Consider the following 18,575-nt stretch of genomic DNA (forward strand, 5'->3'; position numbering starts at 1 on the left):
AATATTATCACGACGTTTCGACTGCAACACAGGCAATCATCATCAGGTGTGAAAACCACAGCAAGAACATTTGAAAAAAGTGGCGGTTTTTTTCTTAACGTTAGCACCACGGAGAGCGATTTGGCAGTTATTCAAAACCACCCTTTTTTCAAATTTCCTTGCTGTGGTTTTCACACCTGATGGTGATTGTTTGTGTTGCAGTCGAAACGTCGTGAGAATTGTATTTTTTATATTTTTATTATTTTATTGTTTCCCTTCTACGTGGTGACTTTACCGAAAGAACCAATAATATGAATCCCTGCAGTCACGAAAGCTTTAAGTCAAAATGAATCCTAGTTCAATGCAAAGCCGTGCAATCCATGACACAAATTTCCCATTGGCCGTCTGGTGTGCACCATGCAAATAAGAAAGAAAATAAAAAAGCAGACATATAACGCCTCGCTTTCCATGTTTGTTTCCCGCACATCTGCTCATGTTTATCCTCCCTCGGCTGACTAGGGACGCCTGAACGTCATCAGAGGACGTGGATCGGTTTCTGGGTGAGTTGAGGACTTGTACGAACCGTGCGGGTGGGAGAAAGAGGCCAGGCTACAGCCTGCAGCTGTGATTAAAAGTGGCCTCTTTCATTGATTTGGCAGTTTGACCCTAAAGGGGGTACAAACTGCTTCGAACCTGCAAAATAATGAGCTCTCCATTATTAAAATGCCACTAATACCAATGCCTTCACAGACGCAGCAAGACGACTGCGAAATTAGAAAGCAATGTGGGTGGAGTTTGGTTTGCATGCAACACGTGAAATGAAATAATGATCATTTTAGTCTCAAATGACATGTGTAAAATACCGTATTTTTCACGGCACGTGCGAATAACGTCAACCCTCACCTCACGGTGGCTCGGATTTAATGAACGTGAATTGCTGGTGGGGGGGGGGGGGGCGGGGGGCGGGGGATTTGATCGTCTAGCGCAAGGGGAGGTCGGCAAAACCTGCGGCTGCGGGGTGGCATGAGGCGGCTCTTTCTCGCATTCGCCACATCGCACATTGCGCCTCCTGAAATATTGAGGGTTATTTTTGTTTCTTTACCCCCCCTCCCCCTCCCGCCCCCCCCCCAAAAAAATATCTTCTTGTTATTTTGGTTGTAGACCCACGTGGTCGAATGCATGAGTTGTTAAACGCAAAGTGAAACGGTTTGTTGTGATGCGATTGTTCAACGCACAGTCGAACGGTTTGTTGTGATACGATGTGGTTTTAGGAGTCAAAAGAATCGCCGGCGCATACGTGGATAACATTTTTTGTACATATATATTATATTATTATTTTTGTATATGCTGTACGTGGGCAATAGCAAGGCATTGTTCCTGTTAAACGTCAAGGTAAAACGGTACAGCCCTGCAATGTCTTGCCAATGCAACTAACTGACAAAATAAACTCCCCAAGAGGTAGCGCTTTGAGTCACCCTGACAGGGTACCTGTCCACCCTTGCCGGACGTCTTAGAAGACAAGGGAATACCCACGCTTTACCCCGCCACAGCGACTTGTTCAGCGATGATCAGAATTATCATTTGTGTTCATATTGGAGGAATCCGATGAGCTGTAAAGCTCTTTTTCACAGATGTACAGTCGGGGCGTGTCAGGAAGTTACAACAAACTTTGCACAGCAGGTTGGGAGTACTAAAGTATAGGAACGGTAAGCAAATCACTAAAAAATATATATTTTATATTTTACTAGGTAAGACCCATTGAGCTATATAACTCTTTTTTTTATCAAAAGCGCACCTGAGTATCACCATTGATAGCTCAACGAAGCGGCTTATCGCATGGACATTTCTAACAGCCGAAATAATCTCAGCGCATGTTGCTAGACGTGGAGAGAAAACCGGAGTACTCGGAGAAAAAGTCCTCGCCACCACGGGGAGAGAGGCACGCAAACTCCAAATATACCAGCAGGCGACAGGGTCGGGATCGAACCCACAGCCTCATGTATACCAGGTGACATTTACTTTTTGGTTCTTTCGGTAAAGTCACGTAGGTAGAAAAATAAAACTAAATGAAAAAATAATATATCACGACGTTTCGATCGCAACAACAGGCGGTCGTCCTTAGTGTTGCGATCGAGACGTCGTGATATTTTTATTTTATTTTGTTTTATTTTGCTTTATTTTATACCTACGTGACTTTACCGAAAGAACCAAAGAGTATGGATTCCTGCAGTCACGAAAGCTTCAAGTCAAGATTTGCATCTCGCCACCGTGGCGCCTCCATATATTTATAACTTCTTAGCGGTCATGTAGTGGTTTAAGCGCCCGCTGGACTTACGCGATCCAGAAGTCGCCGGTTTGACCTCCGGGCGCGGCAGCTGAAATATTTTTTCGTATATTTTTGTTAAATGGCAGCCTACCGTTGTCTCTGTCAACCCCGGCAGTGTGAGTGGGAGCCACCGCAGTTAGTCGATGGGCAAGTCGCCCTCCCACCACCTTACATCTATAACCTATTACCGTGCAAGTCACAGGAGTCCATCCCAGCGGACACAATGCACGGGGAGTTAAATATACATGGTAATCATACAATGCTCCTGAAGTTGTTCAATTTGAACGGTAGACACATTTTTTGCATTCGCGTTTACTTCACTGACAGCTGAACATTTTTAATAATCGGAAGCGCGGGAAACATTCGGAAGCCACTGGAGCTTAGCGCTTTTCAATGTTGAATGGAGGACCTTCCACCAGCAGCGCCATGACCAAGACACTGCAGTGATTTCTTCCTTCACATGGATGTTACGACCATTTACATCCCACGCGTGTGCTCTTGGGAGTTGAGCCTTTGGGGAGGTGGGGGGGGGGGCATGGACTTGCCGTGGCCTGTGGCACGGAGAAACCCACCCGGGAGGAGGCAACTTGCAGGACTACGTCGGGGGGGGCGTCCATTCACTTGTCCTCTCCCACCGTGAAGGGGACCTCTTAATCCGGTGGCTTTTATAGCGGCGGTGGGGCGAACTTAAGGCCCGCGGGTCAAACGTGGCGCAGCAGTTTGCTTCACGAATTCATTCCATGAAACGAAACTTTTATTTTTTTATCTTACCGGGTAAGGCCCACTGAGCTATGTAGCTCTCTTTTTTTTTCAGAAGCGCGCATGGCTATCGCAAATGATAGCTCAACGAAGTGGCTTACCGTGTAAGACATTTATTTATTGCAGCCAAATACTCGTAAACGCGTGATGTTGATTCTAAATGTGTGTGTGGGGGGGGGGGGGGCTAAAAAGCGGTGGTTCCGGAGAAAGAAAGATCCACGCGACCACGGAGAGAGCGACACGCACGCTCCAAGTATACAAGGGTCAGGGTCGGGATTGAACCCACGACCTCCTTGTATACCTGGCAAGGTGGCTAACATCTCATCACTGTGGCGCCCTTAACCATACTGAGTCGTGGCCACATGAGGCCAACCGCTGTGAAACGGCCCGCATGACGATACACATATATCCATCACGGAAGTCAGCCTAGTATCACTAATCGGGAACTGGAGGGGGGGGATATGTTCGAACTGGCAACAGCGCTGTGTGTAATGTTACGGGCGCCACGATGGCTAGGAGATGTTAACAACCTCGCATCGTATACAGGAGGTTGTGGGTTCGATCCTGACTTTGTCGCCTGTGTATTTGCAGTTTGCGTATCTCTCTCCCCGTGGTGGTGTGGATTTTCGTCCGGGTTCTCCGGTTTTTTCCTCCACATTGAGAAACAAAGTGCGTTCAGAGTATTTGGCTGCAATAGATTACCACACGATGATAAGCCACTTCGTTGAGCTATCGTTTTGTGGCCAGGTCGCTTCTGAAAAAGAAAGCCGTATAGCTCAGTGGTTATTCTCACCTGGTGAAATTTTAAAAAACCTGTTTAACAGTTAGTGCGCTCCGTCGCATATGTCATTGTAAAGGCCCCAAGACTCGAGTCGACACGTGTGTGTCGCATGTCGCGCTATTATTGGACAGTGATGAAACGCGTGGCCGCGTGCGGTCCACCAAAAGTACCTGGACATGCTCTTTGGCCCTCATCAAGGTCAAGGTTTCCCCCACCCTTGGGTGGTTTTCGCCGTCAAGAGCTGCGTCGGGCAGTGAAAAATAATCCGCTGTGAGTGAAAAATCAAATGGCATACGGTGGGTATTTGTGTATTCATTCATTCATTCATCGGTGAGTGGCCTGTAACCAACAACTCGCTAGCCTCGGTTTAATTCCAGCTGGGAGCCCTGGAATCCAATCATAGCATAAACACCCCTGGGGTTTTTCCACCGCCAAAGATGTTTATTTTATTGTCATCGACAGGGGGCACACAAAGCCAGATTTTCCGAAGAGCAATTTAATTTCCTGTGCATACGTGCGCATACATACTGTACAGTATACGTACGTGGAAACATATACTGCACGATCGCTCGTTGATCCACGCAATAATTGTATCTTCTCAAACGGCCTGTCGACGATATATCTCACATTGAATCAGTGATGAAAGTCACCATTTCGCTTTGATGATTTGTCTCGATATCAAAGTCTGAGGCCGTTGGTATATAGATACATAAGGCAACACTTTGGCAGTTAATTTCACGACACCGTTCATTTATCAGTGGATGTATAAGAGGCGTGAACTTGAAACTTTAACAAAAATCTCATTTTGAAATAAAATCTCTTTCGTTTCTTTTTTTAAACGAACAGGGATAACATTTTTTGTTGTACGTTGCGAGCCATTCCATGGGCATCTTGGCACGGCAGACGATATGCGTGCTGTATTCGGGGTAGCTGAGTGGGGGGCCCACTTTTTCCACGAGGGTATACGCGTGGTTGTATTTGGGGGCAGCCGCGGGCGACGCACGCCTGATGGATTTCTCCGCAACCGCATTCGCAGATCGGCGGAGACCGGGTCCTCCATCGTTCAATTTATGGAGGAATTCTCTCCCCACGCCTTCTGCCCTCCGCGTGCGGTTGCTGGCGCGCGGTTTGTGAGCGGTTCTCGCTGAAATCAAAACGTTGCCATTCGACGCAACGGCTTGAGCACGTGATGCCACGGGTACGTTTTTCCGACGTTCATCATGAATGAATATTCTTCGCTCGATGAATGAAAAGGAAAAATACGCGATTTAGTTTTAATTGAAAGCACCGTATCGCGCATGCCAAATTTGTTAATGAAAATATTCATTTATTTACCGGAAAAAAGCATAAAACATCACTTGCAACAGTTCACTTTGAGGTTTGCAGGACACGCATAGGATTTAAACTGTCAAACAAGTCTGAGGAAAACTCTGTTGACTTTGACAGCTTGCAGTTCAAAATTGTGATAAAAAAACCTTTGACTGTAACTCACAGACATTAATGACATTGTATTTAAATAACTCCCACTTAGCTTTTTTTTCACGTGATTGTAGATATAAAATGTGGGCTGTCAAGTTAATCCTATCCGTGTGCGTGTGGAAGTTTATTTAAAGAAAGCATTGACCAACTCCTTGGCAGTTTAATACCAATTGGACAGCAACCGAAAAAAATTACATTTCCACACCTGTGAAGATAGTTTTACAGTTTCAAAATAATCAAAGGTCAAGAGGTCAATATGGTCAATGCCGTTTGATGCCAGCACGCCTCTCCTCGCAATCACAACTGTTGTACAGTTAATACCAGACCCCTACTCAGTCTCTTCATCATCATCATCATCGTCGCGACCACCATCACCGTCTGGCTTTAGGACTTCCACTCGATTACCGACTTATAAGTGCCGCTCCAATGCCCGTCCCGGTAACCGGCCCTCCTCAGCAAATGGGTGGCGTGACACGTGGCTGCTATCAACGCTTCGAAGAAGTCTGTGTCGGCGTGGAAGAGAAGGCTAAATACCTCCCTAGTGGGGGGGGCTCTTTTTCAGAACCCCATCCAGTGGAGGCCCTTCTGCCAAACGGTGTCGTGAGCGATGCCATCACACCCCACGACTTGTCTCCCCTTCTTGGTTACGACCACCACGGGGCTCGGAGTTCCAACGCTCGCCTCCGTCCCACCGAGTGTCTCCACAGCGCATGTGCTCGCTCCCCTTTTCAGGCACCTGTAACACTAAGGCCAGAGAACCCGCTTTCAAGTCGTTTTTGTTGTTGTTTTCAAATTAAAGACAGCCGTGATTAAGAGAGCAGTCAGGAGCTCAGCTGTGAGAGTTAAACAAACACCCAAACGCAAAACCCCAACAACTAATGCAGGTTGAGATTAAGGATGCCTTTGACGTAAACAATTCTCGTGATGTGACTAAGGAAGAGCGGGAGGCTCAATTTTGTTTGTACGAGCACGGCTAATACCGTGTTGTCCAGATTGTAGAACGCTCAGGCAAGTAAGCGAGCACCCCCCCCCCCCCCAAAACCTGGGGGTCATTTAAGAAAACCGTAACAGTTATGCAAAAAAAAAAGAACACCAACGGAACGTCTGGGGGCGAGACATAAGGTCGTGAAATATAAAGCAAAAAAAAATAGTGGACGCCTGGGGTAAAGGGAAAAACAATGTGCACCTTATCATTCAGAGAATACGGTAATTATGGTGGAAGTGGCGGCAATAAAGGCCACGTTGCTGATTCTAAGACGCATCCTCAACTTTTTTATTTTATTTACGGCAGGGGTCTGGTGGGTGGGTGGGGGGTTAGTGACTTGTAATCAGGAGAATACGGTCATTTGAAAATGTCTCAAAATAGGACTCGTGTTTCGACGAGGCAGGGAGGGTATGGGTAATGGATTATTTTTAAACACAGCCTCGCGCAATTAACTCGGCAGAAAGCGACCGGCGAATAACCTGTCAAGCGCTGCTGTTTGAAGCTGGCGAGGACAATTGCCGGGGAAAAAAATGAATTTGGCAACTGTTCGAGGAGAGGCGCCCGAGACGAGACCGCTAATTGGGGAGTCGTTTAACCGTCTCATCTTCACGCAGCGTTCATTTCAAACGCTGAAATGAACGTGGCGCGTGGGCGATAAAACAACAACGCCGACGCATTACGTGGGGAAAAAAGAGGGGAGGGAGGGGGGGGGCATAATGCAGCTACGCCCCCTCCCCCCAGCATGTACCCAGTCACGTTAGCCGCCTCCGGGGGAAAACAAAGCCCGTGGCTGTGGCTGCGGCCGGCCGAAATCGTCACGAACCTGGCCCGACATCGCGACTGTAGCCACACCTGCGTCGTGTTTTGTCAAGGTACCTGGGTCGTGTTTTGACCGCGGGGAAGTGGCGTGGAATGGCGTTGGCTGAACAAATAAATGCTGGGAGACGCGTTCGTGCTAGCAGTAGGTACGTAGGGGGCACGGGTTCAAAAACCTCATTCCCGCCTCGCGTTCAGCGACGCCGGTTGAACAGGGTGAAAAATAAAAAAAATTATAACTCGGGCAGAATTTGTTATTTCACCGCTGCCATTGCCTGAAATTGTAAAACGTATCTACCTCTAATTCAACGCTTGAACAAAACAAACGACTCACCCCCCCCCCCCACCCCCCCGTTATCGTCAGATATGCCAAACGTGCAACACTTGCGGCGTTTTTCATCCAAAGTTACATTTCACATCTTTCACTGTGATTAAAAAAGAAGTAGTTTTTGGTTGGATGACAACGGCCAAAAAAACTAACGAGGAAAGAGGAGACCTGCGGGCGCTTTGCGGTGACGACACAAAAAAACGGTACAAATATAACTGAACAGCATCCCCCTCATATTGTTTCGGCAAAACCACGAATAGCTCACGTCTCAGCGCGATTCTCATCGCCGTCTTCGTAACCGCTAGGGCCCCTTTACCCCCCCCACCCCCCCCGATCGCAAGCGACTGCCGGTGCACTGCCACTGACTTGTCGCCGCAAAGGCGTCCCCTCGTTCATCTGATGGGAAAATCCGAACCCCCTCCTCCACCCCCCCAATCCCCCAAAGCTCCTTCAACCAACGGAGAGAATCGAGGATCGGCGGTGACTTCGCGATCGTTTTGTTCACGGGTAATATTCAAAGCAGCAACGACGTCACGAAATTTACTCGCAAATATACCGACCTGCAAGAAGTGCATTCCAGTCTGGATCCGCGTTACGGACGCAGGCAACCGTTGACCGTACTCGAAGCGCCGCGGCTAAATTCACACGTGTGTCGAGTGTTTAAAAACCACACCTTATCGATTACTGCATTACAAGCAGAGCTACATCTTAATATAGTACAAAATATAAAAAATACCATCTTAGCACATATATAGATATGTTTTTTTTACGTATATACAGCAAAGTTATGTACACTGGAATTATACAGAGAAACGACGTGTGTTTTATGCTTTCGTTTTTTTTTCTCGCTTCTTATTTCCTCCACACGGCAACCCGCTCGAGTTGTCTGAATACCGAGCCACAGCCGGCGATCTTCTCTCGCCATCGCAAGCACGGCACCACGACCACCGTACATCCTCAGCGCCGCCTCCGATTCCGTCTCCGGCATCGGCTCGCTGGCCTTCCGCCTTCCCCTAGCGCGGCCACCCTTGCGCTGGTGGCACGAACGAACGGCAAAGGGCCCGAGTCCTCGTTGATTGACTCGCCATGCCTTCCTCCTACGACTCCGTCCCACCCTACCGTCCCGTACCTGCGCCGCCGCTCATGTGCTCGCGTCCCTGGTGATCTTCTTGCAGAAGATGACCTTCTTCTGGTCCTGCAGCTGCCTCTTCTTCCTGCGGCCCCACTGGCACAGCAGCAGCCACTTGAAGGTCCGCCTGAAGTTCTGATTGCACAGCGCGTAGCACATGGGGTTCACCGTGCTGTTGACGTAGCACAGCCAGTAGCCCAGGTGCCACAGGTCGACGGGGATGCAGTCGTCGCAGAACGTCGACACGAGCACCATGATGTTGTAGGGCGTCCACGTGACGATGAACGCCAGCAGGATGGCGCTCAGCGTCTGCGCTGCCTTCTTCTCCTTGATGAGCGTCACGCTCTTGGGCTTCGCGTGCCGCTTGGCCTTGGCCAGCAGCTTGCGCGTCTTCTTGTCGTGCTTCCACGACACTGCCTGGCCGTGCAAGAACTGCGGCCGCGGCGATTTGCCGCCGGCGCCGCCGCCGCCGGCGCCGCTGTTGCTGCTGCCGTTGCCGCCGCGAGAGGAGGAGGACGACGAGGCCGCGGCGGCGGCGGCGGCGGCGGCGTTGGCGGCGCCGGACTGCTCGGGGAACTTGCAGCAGCGCTGGTGGAACTTGTGCCGCTTGTCCCGCTCCGGGTGGGCGGAGGCCTCGACGGGCGACGTGGCGGCCGAGTGGCCATCGGCCCGCAGCCGCGTCTCCGTCGGCACGGCCGCCTCCTTGGCAGCGGCGGCGGCGGCGCCGTCCTCCTGCGCCGACGCCCCGGCCGACGCGACCGCGACGGCGGAGACGGCGATCGCCACGGAGGAGGTGGACGAGGACTGGACGGCGAGCAGCCCCGAGCCCGACGCCTTCATCACCACCGTGTAGATGGACTTGGGCCGCTCGGGCGCGCAGCCCTCCTCCTCGGAGAGCGCCGAGTGGCTCGGCGAGGGCCCCCCGCTGCCGCCGTGGCTGCGCCAGCTCTCGCTGTTGCTGAGCTCGCGCTCGGCGAGCTTGTGCGGGCGGCACACGCGCAGCCCCGGGAAGCAGTAGCGAGGGGACCGCAGCCCCCCGGCGTCTCTGCCACCTCCGCCGGCGCCCGCCGCTCCTCCCGCTCCACCTCCCGCTCCACCTCCGCCGTTGTCCTTGACGTAGACCTCGTTGAAGCTGGACTTGCGCGAGCGGCTCTCGTGCAGCACGAGCTGCCCCGTCGACTCGGAGTCGGTGTCGGAGCCCTGCAGCCCGGCGAGCTCCTTGGAGCGCTTCTCCGTCTCCTTGTAGATCCTCCAGTAGAGGATGCACATGATGGTGACGGGCAGGTAGAAGGCCGCGATGGCCGTTCCGAAGGTGATGATGGGCTCCGACAGGAACTGGATCTGGCACTTGCCCTCCGAGTCCGGCACCGCCTCGACGAAGTACTGCCAGAAGAGGATGGCGGGCGCCCACAGGATGAAGGACACGGCCCAGGCGAGGCCGATCATGATGGCCGCGCGCTTCGTGGTGCGCTTGGCTCTGTAGGTGAGCGGCCGCGTGATGGAGAAGTAGCGGTCGAAGCTGATGACCAGCAGGTTCATGACGGACGCGTTGCTCGACACGTAGTCGAGCGCGAGCCACAGGTCGCAGGCAACCTGGCCCAGCACCCAGCGGCCCATGACAATGTAGGTGGTGTAGAGGTTCATGGAGAAGACGCCGATGATGAGGTCGGCGCAGGCGAGGCTCAGCAGGAAGTAGTTGTTGACCGTCTTGAGCTGGCTGTTCACCTTGAAGGAGAGCATGACGAGGATGTTACCGATGATGGTGAGCAGGCTGACAATGGTGGTGAACACGATGATGAGCACCAGCTCGGGCACCGTGCGGTCGTCGTCCGCCGCCGAGGCCGTGCTGTTCACCAGGGCGTGAGTCGCCTGGCTCTCGTTCATCCTCAGCAGCTCGCGTGAGATGTTCTCAGCCACGGCCCGCATCGCACCACCGCCTCTGCCGCCCGTGATGTTGAGGAACAGCTCCCCGGACACGGTCACCATGGTTCGGGCTCCGTCCCTGAGTCGTATGTGAGCAGTGTGTGTGTGTGTGTAAGTGTTGGTGCGCGTGTGTGTGTGTGTGCGTGTATCTCTGTGTACGTGAGTTATGTGTGTTGGGGTATATGTGTGTGTGTGTGTGTGTTGGTATGTGTATATTTGTGGAGTGGTATGTGTGTATTGATATGTGTGTTTGTGTGCGTGTGTATATCTACGTATGCATTTTATGCGGATGTGCACGTATGCATTTGTGATTGTGCGTGCGTGTGTTCTGCGTGTTTTTGTGCATTTGCGTGTAAGCGAGAATGTTTATATATGTGTGTATGTTGAACTTGTTTCGCATGTGTGTGCGCGTGTGTATTTATGTTTGTGTGTGTGTGTGTTAAAACTTGTTTTCTGTTTCCCTTCAGGGTTTCACTGCGAGAGAGCTCTGAGAGATGACGCTGCCAAGTGACGTTGATTTCGTGACACAGGCACTCTGAAATAAAAGTGTGGGGATTGTGCGCAGAAGCGAACAGCATTCTTGTTAGTTTAACACACACGAGGCTTTCGCGAGCAACATCCAAATAGAGGGTTTTTTTTTGGGGGGGGGAGGTGGGTTAGATCGCGTAAATATAAATGTTTCATTAAACCCTCCACCACCCGACACAAACAATTAGTAAGGTTCCTCAAAGGATGCAGAGATTAAAAGGTAAATGCCACACACAACTAAATCAACTCATACATTACCCCCCACCCCTGGCCTCCACACCTGATTGGCTCACAAGTGACGACATCACATTTATCCCCTGTATTTAAGACCGAAACAGGAGGATTTCTCCACAACTCTGGCTGTTGCCTGATGATGCTAGTTGCAATTACCAACAAAACATCGTACTCGAATTGTAAATGTTGTGGGTTACTCTCCAACATACCGGCGTGCTGTACCAGTAACGAATTGACACGTTTCGTTCACGTGACAAACCTTACTACAGTGAGGGAAAAAAGTATTTGATCCCCTGCTGATTTTGGACGTTTGCCCACTGACAAAGAAATGATCAGTCTATATTTTTAATGGTAGGTTTATTTGAATAGTGAGAGACAGAATAACAACAACAAAATCCAGAAAAACGCATGTCAAAAATGTTATAAATTGATCTGCATTTTAATGAGGGAAATAAGTATTTGACCCCCTCTCAATCAGAAAGATTTCTGTCTCCCAGGTGTCTTTTATACAGGTAACGAGCTGAGATTAGGAGCACACTCTTAAAGGGAGTGCTCCTAATCTTAGCTTGTTACCTGTATAAAAGACACCTGTCCACAGAAGCAATCAATCAATCAGATTCCAAACTCTCCACCATGGCCAAGAACAAAGAGCTCTCCAAGGATGTCAGGGACAACATTGTAGACCTACACAAGGCTGGAATGGGCTACAAGACCATTGCCAAGCAGCTTGGTGAGAAGGTGACAACAGTTGGTGCGATTATTCGCAAATGGAAGAAACACAAAACAACTGTCAATCTCCCTCGGCCTGGGGCTCCATGCAAGATCTCACCTCGTGGAGTTGCAATGATCATGAGAACGGTGAGGAATCAGCCCAGAACTACACGGGGGGATCTTGTGAATGATCTCAAGGCAGCTGGGACCATAGTCACCAAGAAAACAATTGGTAACACACTACGCCGTGAAGGACTGAAATCCTGCAGCGCCCGCAAGGTCCCCCTGCTCAAGAAAGCCCATATACATGCCCGTCTGAAGTTTGCCAATGAACATCTGAATGATTCAGAGGACAACTGGGTGAAAGTGTTGTGGTCAGATGAGACCAAAATGGAGCTCTTTGGCATCAACTCAACTCGCCGTGTTTGGAGGAGGAGGAATGCTGTCTATGACCCCAAGAACACCATCCCCACCGTCAAACATGGAGGTGGAAAGGTTATGCTTTGGGGGTGTTTTTCTGCTCAGGGGACAGGACAACTTCACCGCATCAAAGAGACGATAGACGGGGCCATGTACCGTCAAATCTTGGGTGAGAACCTCCTTCCCTCAGCCAGGGCATTGGAAATGGGTCGTGGATGGGCATTCCAGCATGACAATGACCCAAAACACACGGCCAAGGCAACAAAGGAGTGGCTCAAGAAGAAGCACATTAAGGTCCTGGAGTGACCTAGCCAGTCTCCAGACCTTAATCCCATAGAAAATATGTGGAGGGAGCTGAAGGTTCGAGTTGCCAAACGTCAGTTTTGAAACCTTAATGACTTGGAGAAGATCTGCAAAGAGGAGTGGGACAAAATCCCTCCTGAGATGTGTGCAAACCTGGTGGCCAACTACAAGAAACGTCTGACCTCTGTGATTGCCAACAACGGTTTTGCCACCAAGTACTAAGTCATGTTTTGCAGAGGGGTCAAATACTTACTTCCCTCATTAAAATGCAAATAAATTCATAACATTTTTGACATGCTTTTTCTGTATTTTGTTGTTGTTATTCTGTCTCTCACTGTTCAAATAAACCTACCATTAAATTTATAGACTGATCATTTCTTTGTCAGTGGGCAAACGTACAAAATCAGCAGGGGATCAAATATTTTTTTTCCCTCACTGTAATTGGCTGTGCCAATTATGGTGCATTCTTGTTATAGCGTTCGACAGTTAATCACAACGTTGATACAATTTGGATCTTCCACCCCTTTGTGAAATCGAGTGCGAGCAAGGAGGCCGCCCGATGGCCCATCGGCTATGGGGATTATTATTATCATTTACCACCCCCCCCCCCCCCCCCCCATCAATTGATCCATTGACCCCTTGCTCTGTGTAGCGTTCTTCGCGTGACGGACTGCCTCAAGGCGCTTCGCGGACGCGGCGAAGGCGGTGAAAATAAATAAGCAACGACAAAATGCGGCGAGAGTATTCATTGCGAAGATCAATGGATTGCTGGACCACACTTGAGCAGCCTGCGTGGTGAGGGTCGTTGGTTTTAAGAGTTCTGCTGGCATGGTCGGTCCACAAGTGGCGATTCAGATGTCACTGGAATCGCCGCTGGGTTTATGACGCAATGCGCTGACCGTTCAGTGGACTGTCGCTCCCCCCATTGCGAAGATGAACCAATTGCTTGACCACACTACACAGGAAAGTCCTGCTTGTGAGAACCTATTAAGGCTGGCAGGGCATTCGAGAGCAGTGCATGGCCACTTTCGTCTCACCATGGCTGATGCTCACAATTCACGTAGAAGGCACTCACTTATTTAAGGCTGAGTTGATCTAAGGGAGGTTCAGATACCTTTTGCCACTGATAGACCCCGGGTGGGGGTTTAACGCAAGTTGCCAGGATCGTAGCGCAGTGTGCTAATCCCTGCACCTCCACTCCCTCGACAGACACACGAAGATCCCCCGTATAGCTTGCGCCGGTTTGTTGGGGCAAGTTCTGTTGACAAGCATCTATGCAAATGCCACCACGGCGCATGAGGGGGTGGTGTGGTCAGAATTCCTCGATGTTTATGTTGAAACACATGGCACTAGGTACTCATTTAAGGCTGATTTGACCTCGGGGAGGCCGAAGACAGGTTATAATGTTGCTCGCCACTGATATTAGCCGTGACCCGCGCTCAGATGTACTTCTGCGGCTGTCTGGAACGTTCTTCCTTCCGAAATTAGGCAGCCACTGGAGCTATGCACTTTAAAATCTACATTGAAAACTAATTTCTTTAGAACTGATTTTCGTATTTAGTTGATTGTCCTTCCCCCGCACCTCAGATTAGCACGGTTGGCTACGTACGGTGCAAAGTCAGCTCAACATCCATACATAAATGGACCACAATCAAACTGGGGCAACCGGGCTCCTAGCACAGTGCGCTAACCGCTGCACCACCACTCCATAAACTCAAGACAAACACCCACACTCACAAATACACATTCCATTCATACAAATTACCATGAACAATTACCCCTGAGCGATAAAAAAAAACATTTAAAAGGTAGGGCATTGAATGAGTAAATGAAAATGATTATCCACACACTGAGCAGCAACAGAGCACCTGCACTGGGTATTATTAAAAAATAAACTATTAAGTTGCTAATTGCATAGCCAGTAATAGATTGCCCCGTGAACAGATTCATAATAGCACTCCTTTCATTACTGGTGCCACTGTGTTTTTGAAAGGTATGATAATGATGCTGTGCGCATCGAACCCTGGCACACGGAACAAAGTGCTGTTCTTTTTTTATTTCAAAAATAATCTTATTATAATAATTCAGATGTACTTATTTATTTAGGAGAGCCACAGAGGGAATATTTTTTTGAAGGAGGGTCCTGCTACATCGGGATGTGTTTTTTTTCTTCCAGATGCTTTCAGCCAATTCATCATGAGTTCATCATACACGAGGGAGGAAATCGGAGCACCTGGAGAAAACCCACGCCTTGCATGTACGCATGTGTTGAACTTCTTTCGCACCGTACGTACGTACGTAGCCAACTGTGCTAATCGGAGGTGCGGGGGGAAGGACATCAAACTAAACACGAAAAGCAGTTCCAAATACTCTTCGGTTCTTTCGGTAAAGACACGTAGGTAGAAATAAAATCTAAAAAAACTGTTTTTTTTTATTTTAGCCACGATGATAAGTGCGTTTTGAAAATTAAAAAAAATCACATCCGGTTTTGTTCATGAATACTTTAAAATTAACTAAAACAAATCGTAACAGAAGACGGGGCATGCTGCACGAATCCGGGAGTCGTGGCCACGCACGTGGCCACGCACGTGGCCACGACTGCAATCCAGCGCTGTGTGGTCAGCAGCAGCGAGGGTTGGTGGCTCACTGGACAGATGTTGTCGTGAAACTCCCTTGCCGTGGGCGTCGAGGTTGCTATACCTTGGTTTGCTGGAAGAAGGTATTATACAGCACGTGGACTATTTTATTTTATTTCTACCTACGTGGCTTTACCGAAAGAACCAAAGAGTCTGGATTCCTGCAGTCACGAAAGCTTCAAATCAGTTATTAATAAATGAGTTTTGTCAATCTAGGCGATTTGAAAGTGCATAGCTCCAGTGGCTTCCTAATACCGGAAGGAAGAGCTTTCCAGACGGCCGCAGAAACGCATCTGAAAGCGCGCGATGCGGTGACCGCCGTTTTCATTCGATGGCGAGCAAAACGTCGCTAACTGCTGCTGCTGCGATGATCGGAGTTTGCGTGATGATGGTTTACGCTCCTTGACGAGATCAGCGAGGTATTGTGGCTCAATTGTGGCAAGCGCTTTTGTGTAACGAGTGCGACATTATAATGTAAGGGGCAACACACCACCCTATCCCCGTACAGGTGGAACCAGATGGCGATTAGTCCACGTGCTGTATAATACCTTCTTTCAGCAAACCAAGGTATAGCAACCACGACGCCCACGGCAAGGGAGTTTCACGACAACATCTGTCCAGTGATCTACCAACCCTCGCTTCTGCTGACCACACAGCGCTGGATTGCAGGCGGCCACGTGCGTAGCCACGACTGCCGAATTCGTGCAGCATGCCCCCTCTTCTCTTACGAGTTGTTTGAGTTGATTTTAAAGCATTCATGAACAAAACCAGATGTGATTTTTTTTTATTTTTAAAACGCAATTATCATCATGGCTATTTAAAAATATATTTGTTCTAATTGATGCCAGATTTATTTTTAGCGAGATGCCGCACCAAATCAGATGTGTTTCCCACGTCAAGTCACAGCGCATCACTGCTCAGATTAGCAATGGGGCAGCATTCATCTCTCTACACTAGTGGCCCCGTGCCAGTGGTGGAAATTCCACGTTCTTCTGGTACGGGCCAGTTTCTCCAAATGATTACCGCTGCTCCTCCTTCTTCGTCACAAAGTGGTATTCATTTTATTGACGCCCTGGTGGAATGATCGGCTGAGTTTGAAACCCCAGCTGAAATTTTGAGCGCTAACCACTACCCAGCGGCTTCCCCTGGACCAGGCGTATTCAGCGGTGACAAGGTGGTTGACGCTCGTCTCTACGAAGAAATCAGCGACCGGTTTCCATTTCCAGCCCCGGGTAAGGAAGAGGGTCGAGCGATATCCGATACCGGTCCTGGGCACCACAACTTCACCGGCCCGCACCCAACCAGCGCTGTGAGGCACGGTCAAAGGACCCCCAGAACTCCACGTGGTGCGTGGGGAGGCCTTAATCCAGCAGGGGGATTGACAAAAGCGACGCCTGTACGGGTGCACAACGAGACGAGCTTCCAACGGAGGCACGCGTGTTGTCTCGCCTCGACGAGGAATTCTCCCGCAACGCGCGCTCAATAACGAAGGGGCGTAGCGCGCGCCGATGATCAAATCCCCGCCAGCGCAGCCGTTCAGACAATTCCGACCCACGAAGTGCCCAACGTTACTCACCGTCCCGCAACCAGTACAATTCAGTGCCCCTCGCCCCCAGCCCTCGCTAACAACACTCTGCACTGAAGGCCCAACACACACACACCCACACACCTCCTACGTGCGCCGCGTTTATGGCAGCGGTGTGGGGGGGGGTAAAACAAAACAACAAAAAAACCTCCCAGCGAACGTGCGAGCCGAGCCGAGAGCTCCAAACCTGTTCAAGTCCACGGGGCGCGAACGAATCGGAGGCATTGACGGGGGCGCGATGCTGCCGGGCGAGCAAAGCGAACAACCCTTGAACTTGTCGGAAACTCTTCCGCGCATCCTCCTCCACCTCCTCCTTCCGTTACTCCGCTGCTGGTTTGTAACCGTCAGGTAACGCGCGCGTCCAGGACGAACGATCCGGCCAGGAGGTCTCTGTCATCCCCCTCCTCCAGGTGGAGCGAGACGGGGGCAGGGAGCGCGCGATATAAAACCACGGAGCGGGCTCGGTCGCCTTCCCTCCCCGGGAGGCAGGTAGTGTGTGATGATGTATTTGTTCACTCTTTACTTTCTGCGCGATGCTAATGCCCACCTTTCTCAAGAGGCGCGCGGGGGTGTGGGTGGGTAGGTGGGTGGGTGGGGGGAGTGGGGCATTAGAAATCCGCAGAAGTTCTCTGTCAGGATTTATTTAACGAACAAGTTTTGAGAAGTGTTTTATTTTTTCAATGGCAGTGCGTTTTGCTTCTGGACTTGCTGCTGCTGTACCGACTGATTGCATTCGTGACATTGGGACGACGCGTCAAAGCCTGGTAGACTAGTTTTATTACTGTAAATAAGTAAAACACACACTTCTGATGTTATGTTCAGGGACCGGTTTGGGAGGAAAGTGTGGTGTCTGCGAAAATGTTAGTGTTGTGATTTAAAGCTTTCGTGACTGCAGTAATTCATATTCTTAGTTCTTTCGGTAAAGTCACGTTGAAGGGAAACAATAAAATAATAAAATATATATAAAACAATAAAAATTCTCACGACGTTTCCACCATAACACAAACGGTCGTCATCAGGTGTGTCGGTTTGCATAATGACACACCTGATGACGACCGTTTGTGTTATGGTCGAAACGTCGTGAGAATTTTTTATTGTTTTATATATATTTTATTATTTTATTGTTTCCCTTCAACGTGACTTTACCGAAAGAACTAAGATTATAATGTTAGTGTTGTTGAATTTTTTATTAAATGTTTTTTGTTACCATATATGGTTATTATTTGCTGTTTAAATTATGTATTATATTGTAATTTAGGATTAATAACAGGTAACCTTTCAAATACATTATTATTTCATGACATATACCATCACCAGCCATGGTCAATCCACTGCTGGATGAAGGTCCTCCCCAAGTCGTCGTTCACCTCTTACGATTATGCGATGTAATAATCCACCAGCACGTGAGCGGATCGAATCGGCCCATCTCCTCGGTCGGAACATGTTCCATCCGTTCCGTTTGTTTGCTACTCCTCACTCCTCTAGCATCGACGTAACGTTTTAGCACACCATGTATATATACATCGATTGTCGGCCGTATAATACACCTTAAGAATCAAATGTATATCAAAGAACCAATGCAATCATCTCATGCCTAATGTGTAGGGGCAATCAACATTGGTTGTTGTTGTTGTTGCTGCTGTTATTTTCAGA

General features: G+C 49.5%; 1 protein-coding gene across 4 annotated transcripts in view; it reads right to left on the minus strand.

The window, feature by feature from the left end:
• Positions 1-18,575, minus strand: part of LOC116953866 (muscarinic acetylcholine receptor M1-like) — a 197,055-nt gene that overhangs the window by 10,696 nt on the left and 167,784 nt on the right. For 2 of the 4 annotated variants that reach the window (XM_076051965.1, XM_032974143.2), the window contains one exon: positions 5,152-11,040. The exons of 1 other annotated variant lie outside the window; for it this stretch is intronic. In XM_076051965.1, coding sequence (XP_075908080.1) covers positions 8,595-10,568 — 1,974 coding nt within the window. In that variant the 5' untranslated portion in view covers positions 10,569-11,040 and the 3' untranslated portion in view covers positions 5,152-8,594. Of the gene's footprint in view, positions 1-5,151; positions 11,041-17,109; positions 17,440-18,575 lie in introns of those variants that run through there. One more of the 4 variants, XM_076051964.1, reaches the window with a different exon arrangement.

This window comes from Petromyzon marinus, chromosome 53, assembly GCF_048934315.1.
Source record: "Petromyzon marinus isolate PM22_M1 ecotype Great Lakes invasive population chromosome 53, UKy_Petmar_22M1.pri1.0, whole genome shotgun sequence".
NCBI classification, from domain to species: domain Eukaryota; kingdom Metazoa; phylum Chordata; class Hyperoartia; order Petromyzontiformes; family Petromyzontidae; genus Petromyzon; species Petromyzon marinus.